The sequence below is a fragment of the Lynx rufus genome, unplaced genomic scaffold (genome assembly GCF_022079265.1).
Source record: "Lynx rufus isolate CCGP_SWC_20201006 ecotype Redwood Valley unplaced genomic scaffold, mLynRuf1.p SCAF_7, whole genome shotgun sequence".
Classification (NCBI taxonomy): Eukaryota; Metazoa; Chordata; class Mammalia; order Carnivora; family Felidae; genus Lynx; species Lynx rufus.
Genome location: NW_025814889.1, coordinates 75,888,967 through 75,904,686, shown reverse-complemented (window position 1 = coordinate 75,904,686; position 15,720 = coordinate 75,888,967). Strand labels below are relative to the sequence as shown.

Here is a 15,720-nt window from a genome sequence, read left to right as displayed (position 1 = left end):
CTTGATCTTGGGGTTGTAAGTTTGAGCCCTACAGTGGGTGTAGAGATTACTTAAAAACAAAATCTTAGGGGCACCTGTCTGGCTCAGTGGGAAGAGCATGAGACTCTTGATCTCAGGGTCCTGAGTTCAAGCCCCACTTTGGGCATGGAACCAATGTAAAATAAATAAATAAATAAATAAATAAATAAATAAATAAATAGTAAGCTTCAAAATTAGAATCTTAAAAAAAATGAACAAGTTGGTAGACCCAAATTAAAACTCTGCTCTGGGGTGCCTGGGGGGCTCAGTTGGTTATGTGTCTGATTTCTTGATTTCAGCTCAGGTCATGATCTCATAGTTCGTGAGTTCGAGCCCTGAGTCAGGCTCTGTGCTGAAAAGTTCAGAACCTGCTTGAGATTCTCTCTCTCCCTGTCTCCCTGCCCCTCCCCTGTGTTCTCTCTCTCTCTCTCTCAAAAATAAATAAACTTTAAAAAACTCTTTTTGACTCAAAGCCAATGCTCTTTCCACGTAATCAGCTTTTGTGAGTGTGTAGCAATACAATAAGCTATGGACCCCATCTCAAAATTGACAGATAAATAAAAATGATTTTTAGGATCTTTCTGTCTCCCTTTTGAATCCTCTCTTTTTCACCTCCCCTGCTTTTAGGGTGCTTTCTAACTGAGTATGTACCCAGGTCTGATCCTGAAGAGTTCTAAGTCTCAGAAATGATCAGGTATCCCATTAAAGGCAGGGAAATCACTCTAAGGAGTCCATGTCTGATAAATTTAATTAATCTTCTTGGGGCACCTCCATTTTATTTTTTATTTAAAATTTTTTTAACGTTTATTTATACTAAGAGACAGAGAGACACAGAGTGTGAGCAGGGGAGGGGGAGAGAGAGGGGGAGACACAGAATCTGAAGTAGGCTCCAGGCTCTGAGCTGTCAGCACAGAGCCTGATGAGGGGCTCGAACTCACAACTGTGAAATCATGACATGAGCCGAAGTCAGATGCTTAACCGACTGAGCCACCCAGGTGCCCCAAAGGCACCTCCATTTTAAATGAGGTGCTTATTAACCAAGATGAAGCCTGATGGAGGTTTTTTTAAATTTGTTATTTTAGTGTTTTTTTAATTTTTTTAAAAATTCATGTTTATTTATTTTTGAGAGAGACAGAGCATGAGCAGAGGAAGGGCAGAGAGAGGGAGACACAGAATCCAAAGCAGGGTCCAGGCTCTGAGCTGTCAGCACAGAGCCTGACAAGGGGCTTGAACCCACAAGCCGTGAGATCATGACCTGAGCTGAAGTCAGACGCCCAACCGACTGAGGCACCCAGGAGCCCTAGTGTTTATTTATTTTTGAGAGAGGGAGGGGCATAGTGCAAGTGGGGGGAGGGTCAGAAAGAGAAGGAGACACAGAATCTGAAGCAGGGTCCAGGCTCTGAGCTGTCAGCACAGAGCCCAATGTGGGGCTCGAACTCATGAACTGAGAGATCATGACCTGAGAAGTCGGCCACTTAACTGACTGAACCACCCAGGTGCCCCCTGATGGAGGTTACTTTTGAGGGCAATATCCTTCCCAGGCCTATTGCCCAGTCCAGTGCACCTGACCCTCCCAAGGATTTGACCCTGAGAGACAAGATGTTCTGGGCCCAGCATCCTCCCCAGATCCAAAATCCAGTAGTCTCTACGGAGGGCACCCAGCACAGAAGGCTCAAGTAAATAGACAAAGTACCATGGGCAGCTTGTCCTTCATCCCTTAGGAGTTTATTCCCACTGGGGCCTGGGCCATGTGCTTTGGCCTGTGGATTGATTAAACCCCATGGAAGCTGGAGATGCACTGGAAGACAGGAAGCCCTTTCTATGGCTCCTGGTGACAAGCAGAGGTGGGAAGAAAGAAAAGAAGAAGAAAGAAAAGCCGGTATCCTTTGTTCTACCATTCCACCCACCAGGAGTAGTGAAGAAAAGTGAGCTCTAAGGGCTCTAAGTCTGAGTCATGCTATGAATGACTTGGCCCAAATTTCTATTTAGATCAAATCACTACTCTATCAATTGTCCTGTTTCTTTCTTGTTTCTTCAATTTACCTCTATGCTGGATCATACCCATCAGCAGGCAAAATGCTGTGATATCTCCCCTCTAAAAACTCTAAAGCTTCATTCGACGCCACATTACCTCCTGAGATTGTTCCATTTCTCAGCCCTCTTTTACTGCAAAAGCTCAAAAGGGCTGCTTTAATCACTAGCGCCAATTTCTTTTCTTTATTCCCTCTTTCCACCCCGATCACCTCTTTGAATCTGCTACACCTCCTGATCAAAATCATCCATGACCTGTTGGCTCTCCTCCTAACCAACTTTTAAGGAACAGCAGACAGAGTTGAACACTTTCTCCTTCTTGGAATACTTTCTCACTTGGTTTCTAGAACACCATTCCTACCTCCCTAGCTGCTCACCTTCTCAGTCTTCTGTCTGGTTGCACCCTGTATACCCAATTTCTAAGCTTCAGAGTATACACCAATTCAGTTTGGAGTTTCTTTCCGGTCTACACTCATTCTCTTGGTGATCTATTCAGTCTCATGGTCCCTAATTTATATCTCTGGCCCTTAACCCTAAACTCTGGACTTGCACACCTAACACTTGAATAAGCATATCAAGATGTACATGTTCAAAACTGAACTCCTGGGGCACCTGGGTGGCTCAGTTGGTTAAACATCCGACTTCAGCTCAGGTCATGATCTTGCGGCTCACAGCTCAGAGCTTGGAGCCTGCTTCAGATTCTGTCTCCGCCTCTCTCTGCTCCTCCTCTGCTCATGCTCTGTCTCTCTCTAGAAAATAGAGAAACATTAAAAAAAAAAAAAACAGAAAACACTGAACTCCTGATTCTTCCCCATCCTAACCAGGTCTTTCTTCAGTGGTCCCATCTCAGTAAATGGCCACTCCATCTTGCTCCCCCCCCCCCAGTCTCTTATCCACAGAGCAGCCAGAGGCATTCTTTCCAAAACAGAAGTCAGATCATTTCATTCCTCTGCTGGGAATTTTCCAATGATCCCCAATCTCACTCAAAGAAAAAGGCAAAATCTTTACAGTGGCCTCCACAGCCCTATATGGTCCATCTTGCTCCTTCATTATGCACCAGTTATCTCCCCTGTGGGTTCCTCCCTTTGGCGGCACTGGCCTAGTTGCTAATTCCTTGAACATCCCAAATGAGTTCCTGTCTCCAGATCTTTGCACCTGCTTTTCTGACTTCTGGAATGCCCGTCCTCCGATATCTCCGTGGGTTCATTCCCTCACTTCCTTTCCCATCCCCCTATATAAAGCAGAATCCCACCACCTATCTCCTTTACCTTGCTCTGTTTTTCTATCACTTTTGACCACGGATAACTTTAAAGGCTTGAAGTGGAAAACCAGTAGCAAAGCACCTCCTTGGAGCAGGAACAGGGGAGAGAGATACTGGAGGGGAAAGGGGCTTTATTTTAATGTTGGGGTGTGGGGAGGAAGCAGGGAACTAGGGCTGAGAGTTCACGGACAGAAGAGCCTACCTTCCTTTGAAGCACCAGCAGGCGGCACTGCCTCCTTGGGCCGGGAAGGCATCAGCCTCTGGTAGAGAAGGGGGCAAAGTTCTTTCTAGGGTAATCCCGCAGATTTGTTGGGGCCAACCGCTCAACTGTTGGGGTTTTCCCTGAGAGTCCGATGCAGTCGGACTGTGGACCCTTTGGTGCCTCCGGGCGGTGGCCTGTGGTGCTACAACAGAAGGCGTGACAGGCGGAGGGTGGGCAGCACAGCTGAGCTCACCGCTGAGGGCGCATCCATCCCTCCTGGGCCTATAATTTGGGTTCCCCGGGCCTGGCCGCCCCTATCAGCGGCTCAGCAATAGATGAGTCACCCGGGACCCCGGGCCAAGGCAAACATGAGGGGGGGAGGAGGAGGAGGTTCCCGAGGCTTTGCTCTGCATTAGCCACCGCCTCGGTTGCTCGATCCCCCAATCTCCCGGGGGCCCCCACTCTTCTCTTTGACCCCCGCCCTCCAGGGCTCCAGTGTTCTTCCCAGATTGTTCTTGCTACACCCACCCTCCATCCTCATGATGGGAAGGCAGCCCTCCAGTCTTCTCATTGAAGGGAAGGAGGACCAGCTTGCTCCCACTCCCTCCCCAGAGTAATGACAGCCCCTCACTTTCCCCCTCCTGTCATGGCCCCAACCCCTGTCAAGGTCTTTCTGGTTCCCGCCCCTCCCCTTTCCTGGAGCTGGCTGCGTGCTTGGGGTATTAGGCAATGGGTGTGTACCCGCAGCCCTCTCCAGACCCCGCCTGCTCCACCACCCTCCAGCCGCCTGCGGGTCAGTGCTCAGGCCAGCCGGTCGGGCCAAGGGCACTGAGGGCCAGTTCAGGCCACCCAGTCTGCCTGCCTGTGGCCTTCTGTCCCAGAGCTGAGCTTCTGCATGGAGAGGGAACAGGAGTATGGACCCCTGGACAGACCAGCTTGGGGAGCCCTGGAGTCACTGAGAAGTTGAAGTCTATGGTGGTAGTTCTGACCCTGGCCATTCCTTGGCACCTGACTACACTACAGCCTGACAAGGGTAGAATCAGAAGAAAAAATCAGAAAAAAATGTCCAAGAGGTCTCCACAAGAGAAGAGGAGCAGAGGAAACCTTGTCCCCTTCCTCCAGGGACCTGAGTGGAGTCCCAGGCTAACACGCAGGCAGAAGGACAAGGACGTTGGCAAGGATCGCTGAATCCAGGTGTAAGGATGAAAGCTACTGAGATTGCAGATTCTGGTGGCCTCAAAAGCCACACATGGTTTGGGTCTTGGCCTCTAAACAGGAAGAAGAGGCAGGGGCTATAGGGCTACTTCTCCTGCTTCCCTGCCCCCGGAGGTGCAAAAGCAAAGAAAAGCAACCCTCTTCTGGTCAGAGCTGGCCAGTGTCAGGAACCAGGGCACTTTTACCTCCCCAGCCTACTCAAGACCTGGTACATAAAGGTGGTCAATAAAAAATACACGGGCAGATGAAAGTCACTGACCTCTTTCAGACCGCTCTGCCCCCTAGACAACAGTGCCCCCTGCAGCTCAGGGCAGGCTCTGCAGCAGCACAGGCTGGAGGCTGGCTGCCCAGACGAGCTGCATGGCCACCACCAAGGAAGAGATGACTGTGGCTGTGGGTTTCAGCCCCGTGGCTCTGCTTCCCCAGGGGGCCTGTCTCTGAGTCAACGTGCCAGCCTCGGGCGCGCGGGGCCAGTCGTGCCTTGGGCTGCGGTCTGGCAGGGGCGGGGGGCGGCTGGGAAGCCTGGGGCCCCTCTCTGGCAAAAATAGCCCGCAGTGGTTAGAGCTGGGAGGGTGAGTCAGGCAGGAGCGCAGTGGCGCCTAACCCCTTCACTGCCACTGGAGCTCCCTAAGGTGGTTTGTCCTGGTCTGTGCACCCCAAGATGGGACTCTTTCCCTGGCTGTCCTCAGGCTGGGCTCTGTTTGAGATCCCAAGGCCCTCCTCATTCCATGTGAAGCACGTCTGAAAGCATGGAGCGACGATATGGGCCACTCCAAGTACAGACTGGGGGATCCTGGGAAGGGCAGGAGAACTCCGCAGGCAAGGATGCCTGGAAGCCAAGGGAAGCAGAGGAGAAGGCTGAAGATCTTTGGGGCTACCCAAGCCTCTGCTAGGACCAAACTCTGAGGCCAAGGCTGACCCCTCCCAAGGGGCAGGCTCAGAGCTCAGAGGTGGGTGGAAGCCAAGCCACCCAGAAGGGAGCTTTTCCTGCCGGCTCTGAGTGCCTTGTGGTGCGCTCTGGCTCAGGGCTCTGCACAGCAGCGTCCAGGGAGAGAAGTTGATTCTCAGCTCCAGCTTCATCGTGTCAAAGGCACTCTCCAGCCATCCAGCTCTCCTTGGGGAAACTGAGGCAAAGAGAAATGACCACATGGGACCAGGCTCCTATCTCCCTAGTCTGGGTCCCTGCACCCTCCTTGCAGACTTGGCTACCCAGAGCAGGTGAGAGGCACTTTGGTCACCACCCCCTTCAGTGGGGCCAAGCGTGAACCCAGGCGTCGGGGGAGAGGGTGTGTGTGTAGGCTGGGAGGAGGGGGAGCGGCTGCGCTCCCTGGGTCAAGGCGGGGGGTGCGAGGAGTGGGGTGGGGATGCCCGGGGCTCGGGGAGGGGCCGCAACTCTGTCAGCCGCAGCAGAGCCGCCTGTGAGCTCGGCACGAGTAGAGTAGAGCCAGAGCCCCCAGTTCTTTGCTAGACCGCTCGCTAGCTTTCTCGATCACTCCCTCCCTTCCTCCCTCCCTTCCTCCCGGCGGCTGCGGCGGCGGCGCTGGGGAAGCAGCGAAGAGGAGTGGCCCTACCCTGGAAGAATGCGGCTCTGCCGAGGGGGCAGAACCCGAGGCAGTCTCCCCACGGTTTGAGAAGCCCGAGCCGAGGCGACCCAACCCTGCCGGTGGCGACCCCGCACCAGAGCAGCTGGAGGTAATCGGAGCCGGGAAAGCAGGGAGGGCAGGGACGAGCACACGCGGCCGAGACAGGCACACGGGCAGTCAGACAGACAGACAGACAGACCGACAGACACGCATCCGCCCACAGGGGCACGGAGACACCGAGAGAGCCAGGGATATTGCCAGAGATGAAGACAGCAAATAAAGGGATACCCCCAGATCTGAAGGGCAATGAACGCGAGAGCAAAGGGTTGGGGACCGAGGCTGGGACCTGAGGGGACCAGACAGACGGGCGTCTGGAAGGAGGGGAACACTAGTTAGGAAAGGTAACACAGAGGAGGAAGAGGACTCAGCCTGAGCTACGGTCCTTTACAGGCGGGAACCAGGTCCCCTCCCTGTCTGGCGCACCTGGAGCCTCCCCTCTCTCCCAACTGCAGAAGAAGGGGGTGGAGAGGGGTTGGGAGCCCATTCCTCCACCTTTCTCACGGAGGGTGCCTGCCCTCGACGGCATCTGGAGGTGACCCTCCCCCACATCCTGCGATCTGTTGGTGGAGAACTGCCTCTCAATTCTGCCCCCTAACCCTAAAAGCGAGACTGTATCGGCAAGGGAAGCCAGTCCTGGGGCCCTTAAAGAGGGAGCCCCGGGGGGCAAGATGGTGGAGTGGTGTTTGTGAGTCGGTGTGTCTGAGTCTGCACGTGAGTGTGTCTGTGTGCCGGGCATTGTGTCTGGCTGGGTCCAGCTCCAGGGGCGCTTGCATAAGCCCCAGCTGCGAGGCCCCTAAGTCTTCCCGCAGGGTGCAGGGACTGGGAATCAAGGGATGATTCTTACTGTTTTGTTTGCGGAGGAATGTGGAGGGTCATTGGGGTGGCACTGGTGAGTTAGGAATCCTTGGTTGCTCGGGGGGAGCCCACCTTATTCCCGAGCGCCCAAGTCTCTCTGTCCCGCAGGCCGTGATCGATCTGCCCACCGGGGCCTTCGGGCCCGGGCTTCGACATGCCGGAGGAGCCCCGGCCGCGGCCTCCGCCCTCGGGCTTCGCGGGTCTCCTGTTCCTGGCGTTGTGCAGTCGGTGAGCAATTCCCCCCTGTCACCCAGCCCTCGAGAGAGCCGTAGGCTGCAAGCACCGACCCGGGACGGGAGGAGTCGGAGGGGGCGCGCGGCCTGGACCACAGACCCCGAAACGCCTCCTGCGTTCCCAGGGCCCTCAGCAATGAGATTCTGGGCCTGAAGCTGCCCGGCGAGCCGCCGCTGACCGCCAACACCGTATGCTTGACGCTGTCGGGCCTGAGCAAACGGCAGCTAGGCCTGTGCCTGCGCAGCCCCGACGTGACGGCATCCGCGCTTCAGGGCCTGCATATCGCGGTCCACGAGTGTCAGCACCAGCTGCGCGACCAGCGCTGGAACTGCTCGGCGCTGGAGGGCGGCGGCCGCCTGCCGCACCACAGCGCCATCCTCAAGCGCGGTGAGCCGGGCCGGGCGGGTCTGCGCCTCTGGGGCTGGGGGCGGGAGGCGGGGGGGGGGGGGGCGGCGGCAGGCCGAGGCGAGCGGAGGCGGGAAGGGACCGGTTCACGACTCGGGGAGGGGCCTCTCTGGGAATTCCCCCCCGGGAGCCACGGAGCTGGGCCTGGCCACCCGTCTGGGCCCCTGCTCCTGACTTCCACCTGCGTGCTGCCGGCAAGGCAGCTGGGTCGCGGCTCTCCTACCCTAGGGCCCCCCTTTCCTGCCTCCACCAGGCTCAGTCTGGGTTGCACCTGTGAGGAAGAGATGCCCCCAGCCCTGGAAGCTTCAAACGTCCCCCCCATTCCCTCCCTCAACTTTCTCCCCTCTCCCTCTCCGCTGGGACAAGCCCAGGCTGGTGTCCCCAGAGCCTCAGCGGGGGTGGGGTGACGCCCCCAACCGTTTAAGGGTTAAACCTACTCCCCTAATTGCTGGGGTTCCCAGGAGCAGAGGCTGGGAACAAAGACCCTGATGACTTTGAAGCCGGGGAGCAGCCCCCTCCTCTGTGCTGTGGGGGCCCCAGGTGGCTCTCACCTGAGCAGGTGAGGAACGGCTGGAGGGGCGAAGAACAGGTCACTGCTGGTCTGGTCTGGGAGGTATGGTCTGGAAGGCATCGTTGCCTCTTGCCAGGCCATGCCCGAGTTTCCTCCCTGGAGGAGTAAAGATCCATTCTGTGCTCAGCTCCAGGGTGGGGGCAGTACTTCAGGGACTACGGGGTTAATAGGCAGCTGCCATCTGCGGGGGAATTCCCAAGACGTGTGCAAACAGCTTCACCCCTGGAGGGTGGAGGTTGGGGGGGGGGGTCGGGAGGCTGGGCCAGAAGCCCTGCATCCTGGGGTGGGAGAGGCCCGGCCCCTAAAGAGGTGCTGTCTCTCATCCTCTCAGGGCTCAAGGAAGCCCCTACCTAAAAGGAAGTGAGAGACCCCTCCTTCCCTACAGGGCCTGATGTAGGCTTTGATACCCAAATGGGAAGCATGGGAAAGGGTTGTCATCTTGAGCCTCTGTGACCCCCAAAACATAACAAAGAAGCCAATATTTTAATAGGGCCCTAGGGAAAATCACCCTCACTCTCTCCCCCTCCCAGCATTTTATAGAGTAATAGCAGGTTAGGATAAACATAAAGGGCAGTCTCAAAGGGCAAATATAAAACTAGAAACTGGAAAGGGGAAGGACAGCTCCACAGTTCCCGTGCTTTGGGGGTATTGGGGTGGTGGAGATGCCCCCAGCCCTGGAAGCTTCAAACGTTGGTTAAAAGACGCTTTAGAAAAAAAAGACACCCCCCCCAAAGGTCTCGGCTCCCACCCCACCACCCAAGCTCCCTGGGGAATTTCTAAGGCTTTCAGATGTAGAACTCGGTGAACGAATCTTCAAAGACCTCGGGGACTCCCTCTCAGTCACCTGCCAACCCTTGGGGTCTTGCCCTCAAGCTAGCTCTTTCATCCACACCCGCAGATCCCAGAGTAACCGAACCAGGATGGGCCTCAGAGATCACTTCAGTCCACCCCCACCACCCCCCGCCCTTAATAGATGAGGAAACTGAGGCTCTGTGCTTCTGTTCCCTTTCTTCTCGGTGACTTTCTCCCCAGTTATTCAGCTGGTAAATGGCAAAGTCAGGATCCAGTTAGGAATTCCTGGAATTGAAGGGTGGCTGCTTATTTCCTTCCACCTCCCCCCTCTCAGCTGCCTGTCAACCTTATCCCCCCCGTCACACCCTTTTTATCCCCAGGTTTCCGGGAGAGTGCTTTTTCCTTCTCCATGCTGGCTGCAGGGGTCATGCACGCGGTAGCCACGGCCTGCAGCCTGGGCAAGCTGGTGAGCTGCGGCTGCGGCTGGAAGGGCAGTGGTGAGCAGGATCGGCTGAGGGCCAAACTACTGCAGCTGCAGGCACTGTCCCGGGGCAAGAGTTTCCCCCACTCCCTGCCCAGTCCTGGCCCCGGCTCAGGCCCCAGCCCTGGCCCCCAGGACACATGGGAATGGGGTGGCTGTAACCATGACATGGACTTTGGAGAGAAGTTCTCTCGGGATTTCTTGGATTCCAGGGAAGCTCCCCGGGACATCCAGGCAAGAATGCGAATCCACAACAACAGGGTGGGGCGACAGGTATGTGTGTGCAACTTGTCCTGGGTCTCCTTAGCTTTCGAGGCCTGGCTAGAGTTTGAGAGGCACAGCAGAATGAGAGGAGGAGATGCGGTGGGTGATTGCCACTCACCATCTGGATGACCTCAAGTTACTTAACCTCAGTTTTGCATCTGTAAAAAGACTCTAATGATATCTATCTTACGTTGTCATTAAGAGGGAGCTAGCAAATGGAGCACTCGGCAGAGTGCGTAGTCCTCGGTAGGTGCTCATTACACGATAGATAGCTATTATTACAGCTGCCTCCCTACAGAATTTAGGGGTTCTTTGGGTCAGACTCCTCATTTTGGTGCTCACTCTGGAAAGAGCACTGGACTGGGAGTCCGGACAACTGGAGTTGAGTTCTGTTACCACCTAGTTCCCTAAGCTGAGTCTCTGTCACCAGCTAGTGATTAAAGATGGGCAAATCACTCTGCTCTGGGCTCAGTTCTCCAGCCAGAAGATGAGGGAGTTGGGCTATTAGCCAGTCGTTCAGTGCCCTTTCTCTTCTGATATTCCATGGTCGTTCTCGCCTATATTTATCTTTCCCTGTGCTCTCTGTCCCCTCCCCTCTCCTGTGCCTCTGTGCTCTGCCCATTTGCTGCCGTCCCCTTCACCTCGCCTCCCTCTGCCGCTCTAGGTGGTGACTGAAAACCTGAAGCGGAAATGCAAGTGCCATGGCACGTCGGGCAGTTGCCAGTTCAAGACCTGCTGGAGGGCGGCCCCAGAATTCCGGGCAGTGGGGGCGGCGTTGAGGGAGCGGCTGGGTCGGGCCATCTTCATCGATACCCACAACCGCAACTCCGGAGCCTTCCAGCCCCGCCTGCGTCCCCGTCGCCTCTCAGGAGAGCTGGTCTACTTTGAGAAGTCGCCTGACTTCTGTGAGCGAGACCCTGCCGTGGGCTCCCCGGGCACTCGGGGCCGGGCCTGCAATAAGACCAGCCGCCTGCTGGATGGCTGTGGCAGCCTGTGCTGTGGCCGTGGGCACAACCTGCTCCGGCAGACACGAGTCGAGCGCTGTCATTGCCGCTTCCACTGGTGCTGCTACGTGCTGTGTGATGAGTGCAAGGTCACAGAGTGGGTCAACGTGTGTAAGTGAGGGCCAGCCTTGCCACAGCACTGGGGAAGGGGAGGGGCACCTTTTCAGCCTTTTGCTCTGATTTCTGTCCAGGGTCAGTCCTGGCTCCTAGAAGCTCCAAGTATCTACCTGGAAGCAGCTTGGGGGCGGTGGGGGTCAGGTAGAGTCTGTGATGTGCAGCCTTCTCCCCCACAGTAGGAGGGCCTTGGAGGGAAAGCTGTCACCCCTCTTCTGCTCCTTAAACACCTGAAATGAGCTAAGATGAAATGCACTGTATTGCCTCCCTCTCCCCCACCCTGGAGTCCCTTTAGCTCTGGTTCCTCTTCCTTCTGGCTGGGGAGTCCCTGTAGTTTGACCACTCTTTTCCTTTGAGGGATAGCCCCAGGCACTGTGTGGTGCCGTAAGACCTGTATCCAGGGAGACCACTCATTCCTACCTGCCATTCCCAAACTCTTCTACAGTGATCTGGGCCCACTCTTGTGGGGTAATGGGAGATGGTGGTAGAGAGGTTTTTCTTGGGGAAGAGACAGAGTGCTGGAGGGGGACCTCTCCCCTGAGTCCTCAGAGGGTTGTTTGTCTAGGTCCTTAGGGAAACTATCCCTCCCCCCACCTTCAGATGTTAAAGGGAAACCTCCAAAGGAAGAATTTTACCTAAGGCTCTCTGAGCCTTTTATTCTTTCTTTAGCAGGAGGGATGGGGATGGATAATTTATTGTACTGAGACTTGTTCTTGGTTTCTGTTTGTAACTAAAATAAATTAAGCTACTGGACCAGTGGATGCAGGTAGTGATATTTCTGCCCACACTTGGGATCCCAGTCCATGGCTTCTTTTCCAGGTGAATACTACCCTCATATACTCAATGACATCACTTATGCATATCCTGCCTGGCTCCACAAAGGATTTGAAATGGTCCTCAGTGATTTCTTTCTTTATTATTTTTAAAGTTTTCTTTCTTTCTCTCTGAGAGAGACAGAGAGAGAGAGAGAGAGAGAGAGAGAGAGAGAGAGAGAAATGAGCAGGGGAGGGGCTGAGAGAATCCCAAATAGGCTCTGCTGTCTGCATGGAGCCTGACGTGAGACTTGAACTCACAAACCAAGAGATAATGACCTGGGCCAAAATCAAGTCGGATTCTTAGCCAGCTGAGCCACCCAGATGCCCCTGATCCTCAATGATTTAGTTGGGAACTTTCAGTGTGGAAAACCAGGGGGGTGCTTCTAGGGGTGAGGGGCTAGAGATCCAAACACAGGACCTATTTACTTTTTATGTGCCTCAACTCCAGATTTCACCTTGTTCCTTGCCCTAGAACAAGGGTTGGAATTTTTTCTTCCTGCAAAGGGCTTGATAGTGAATATACAGTTAACCCTTGAACAACATAGGGGGGTTAGAGGAGCCTCCCTCCCCATGCAGTCAAAAACCTGTGTATAACTTTTGACTTCCCTAAAACTTAGTTACCAACAGCCTACTGTTGACCGGAAGCCTTACCAATAACATAAACAGTCGATTAACACATATTTTGTGTGCTACTTGTTTTATATGCTCTATTCTTACAATAAAATAAGATAGAGGAAAGAAAATGTTAAGAAAATTGTAAGGAAGAGAAAAAACACATTTAGAGTACTATATGGTATTTACTGAAAAAAATCTGTGTATTAAGTGGACCCACACAGTTCAAACCCGTGTTGTTCAAGGGTCAACTGTAGTAGGCTTGTGGGCTTTGTCGCAACTACTCAACTCTGCCATAATTACTCAACTCTGCTGTTGTAAATCACAAGTAGCCATAGACTGTACATAAACGAATGGGCGTGGCTGTATCCAAGAAGGCTTGATTCACAAAAATGGACTGCAGATGAGATTAGGTTCTTTGGCTGAACTCTGTTTACCCCTGCCCCACACCACATGGTCACCTCTTTTCTGGAAATTTCAAGTACTGAAGGTATCTCAGCATTAAACCAGGAGCCAAAAGAGCAGGTGCTTTTCTTTATGGCTCCAAGTCAGAGAACCTGGGAGGTAGATATAAGACTAATGGGAAACATATAAAGGAGATTCCAGTGCTCAAAAAGGGAGTGTTTTGCTCTGGAAACCAGCAAAACCAGCATGCTTTCCTACTGAATTATTTGCATGTGTATTTTGTCCTTCCTTATTCAGAGCTCTTCTGCATTTAATCTTAGGAAAGTAGTTCCTTTATCTTCTAGAAGAGAACCATAACTAGAGAAAACAGATTTTTAAAGCTTTTTACCATCTTTCTATTCCTAGCTCAGTGTCTTTGAAAACAAACCGTTATCATTCAATTCAGAAAAGGGATAGACCTCATACATTTAGGACTAAATGTTTATGGGGTTACAAGCTGCTGATTCTAACAGGTCATCTCCTTGGCCAGGGAATGTTCTCTCCATTCCTCTAGGCAATAGATATATCTGCTACCCAAATTACCCTCAAAAAACAGGTGATTTTGCTACTGGGATAGCAAGGACATTTTGAGGAATGTTGGGTTAGGGCAGTACTCTATGGCAAAATTTTATGTCCTTGAATTTCCACTTGAGAACTCTGGGCTTGGAAATTTGATGGAAGCAGTAAGATGTCTTATCCCACTTCAGTCACTGACTGAGCCTGGTGTGTACGGGGGAGTGGGGAAGAGGGGGTGTATCTAGAATAGGATATGAGAGAGAATAATGATAAGGAACATTCAGAATGGGAATTTCTCACACTTAGAAAGGGGGAGGAGAATCTCCAATGGTATTACAGAAAGAATATTTCATCTTTTTCCTGTTTCCTTCCTCTGTATTCCCTTTGGCTCCCTCTCTTTCTAGCTTTCCCTTTCGTCAGACACACTCTGTGGCAAACTTAAGCCCCAAACCACAACCTTGAGAAATTCCAACTGGATTTTGTCAGCAAGGCCAACACCCCCCACCCCCCCACTCCCGGCACACGCGCTGGGCTCAGACCCAGGTCTGGGGTCAGTGACGAGAGTGGGAGTGTGCAACCCACAGAGTGGGTGGCTACAATTTCAGCTTTTACTTAACTCCACTTGCAGTCAGAGGGAGGGAGAAGGACTGATGAACTGTAAGTCAGGCCTCTTGGCCTCCTTCAGCTCTGGATGAGCTCTTCTCCTGTAGCCTTTCATGTGGTTGGGAAGCTGGGGAGTGGCAGTTGCTGGCTAGTTGCCAGCTAGGCAGCACCCCTTCTGTCTCTGCTCCTGTTTGCTCCATGGGAAGCACCCAGTGATGCTGCAGCAGACTCCAGACTCCAGACAGGTGAAGGCTGGGAGATTCTCCAGTCCCATTCATCAGTTCTGACTCAAATGCCATGGTACTTGCTGCTAACCATATTAGGCTGTCAGTATTTCCATCCTCGGTCACTCCTGGAACCCAACCTGGAGAGGATCTGGTCTTGGGCAGGGACACTGAATTTGTACCTCCTGTCAGAGTCTCACAAGGCATGTTGGTGTCATTGGGGCACTAGTGAAGGGGAGGGGGGTGCAGAGTATTATTTTTAGTGGTCAGTGTGGGGCATAACTTGGTGGGGGAAAATTTTAGGAAAAGAAATGGAAAGAATAGTCATGGGGAGGTATCACAGGGCCTAATCTAAGAGCATGCAAGAAAACTGAAGGAGTCTTCTGCCATTTACCACACAGAGCTTAGCAGGGCAAAGGCCCTTAATAGCAACAGCCTAGGACAGATGCAACTCTCTTTGTTATGAACGTGCTCCTTGTTATCCAGCTCATCCCTCACCTACTTAAATTAGGGCCATCTCAGCTTCACGTTCTAGGGTCATGCTATTCTCCACGTTAAAATAAGAGAGAAAACAGACTGGGGTAAGAGGAAGAGTAGGGAATGTACACACCAGGAATAGATGGGGACAAGTGTGGCTATCTACCAACCTAGCTCTTCTTGGAGAGCGACAGGAAACAAGGCAAAAAAAAAAAAAAAAAAAAAAAAAGAATCCAGAAAAGCAACAATTTTGGCTCAAGCCTTAGGGAACAGCTATGTGTTCCCTTATACTGCTATAAATGAGGGGAGAGGACACTTAAAGAACCTTCTTTTGTTCTTAGCATTACTAGTGCTCTTCTTCTCGCACAGCAGAGACTGTTCCAAGGCAGCTTTGCGTGTGTAGATCAGGTGCAGAAATGAGTGTAAAGGAAGTGGAGGTGGACACGAGTGGAGAAACATGGGTGCAAAGTCTCTCACTTTCCTTGGGATACTAAAATTCATAGTCATCTAGTCACACATCCTCAAACCACGCCTCTTAATATTAGGCTTCCACCGGTTGTCTTTCACTTTCCAACCTCCTAACTGGTCCAGAGTCCAATTGTTTCCTTCGGTCTCTTAAATTCATCACTCTCTCTCCTCTTCGCCATGGGAAAGGATCTCCTGATTCAGACCCCTGAGTACTCAGACCCCTAAGACTCAGCCTTAGGAGTAGTGAGTAGCAACACTGATGCAGCGAGGGCTCTCAGGTAGTTGCAGCTAACCAGGGTTAAGAAATAAAAGATGTGGTCTGGGGGAACTCTGGAGCAGCGGAATTGAAAAAAAAAAAAAAAGGTGTGGAAAAGATGTTGTCTAGAAGAGTAAGGTGAGCCATAACAAGGACTGTTCACTCATACCCTGCTCCTGGCTTTGCCTCTCCGCCCAAACCCTCTCCAGTGTGGC

At 52.8% G+C, this 15,720-nt stretch overlaps 1 protein-coding gene across 1 annotated transcript; it reads left to right on the top strand.

Annotated features, from left to right (window-relative positions):
• Nucleotides 1–7,379: 7,379 nt before the first annotated feature.
• On the top strand, nt 7,380–11,095 carry WNT10B (Wnt family member 10B). Its single transcript, XM_047064856.1, has 4 exons — nt 7,380–7,453; nt 7,584–7,846; nt 9,608–9,981; nt 10,637–11,095. The coding sequence occupies exons 1-4, from the start codon at nt 7,380–7,382 to the stop codon at nt 11,093–11,095; spliced, it is 1,170 nt and encodes a 389-aa protein (XP_046920812.1).
• Nucleotides 11,096–15,720: the final 4,625 nt, after the last annotated feature.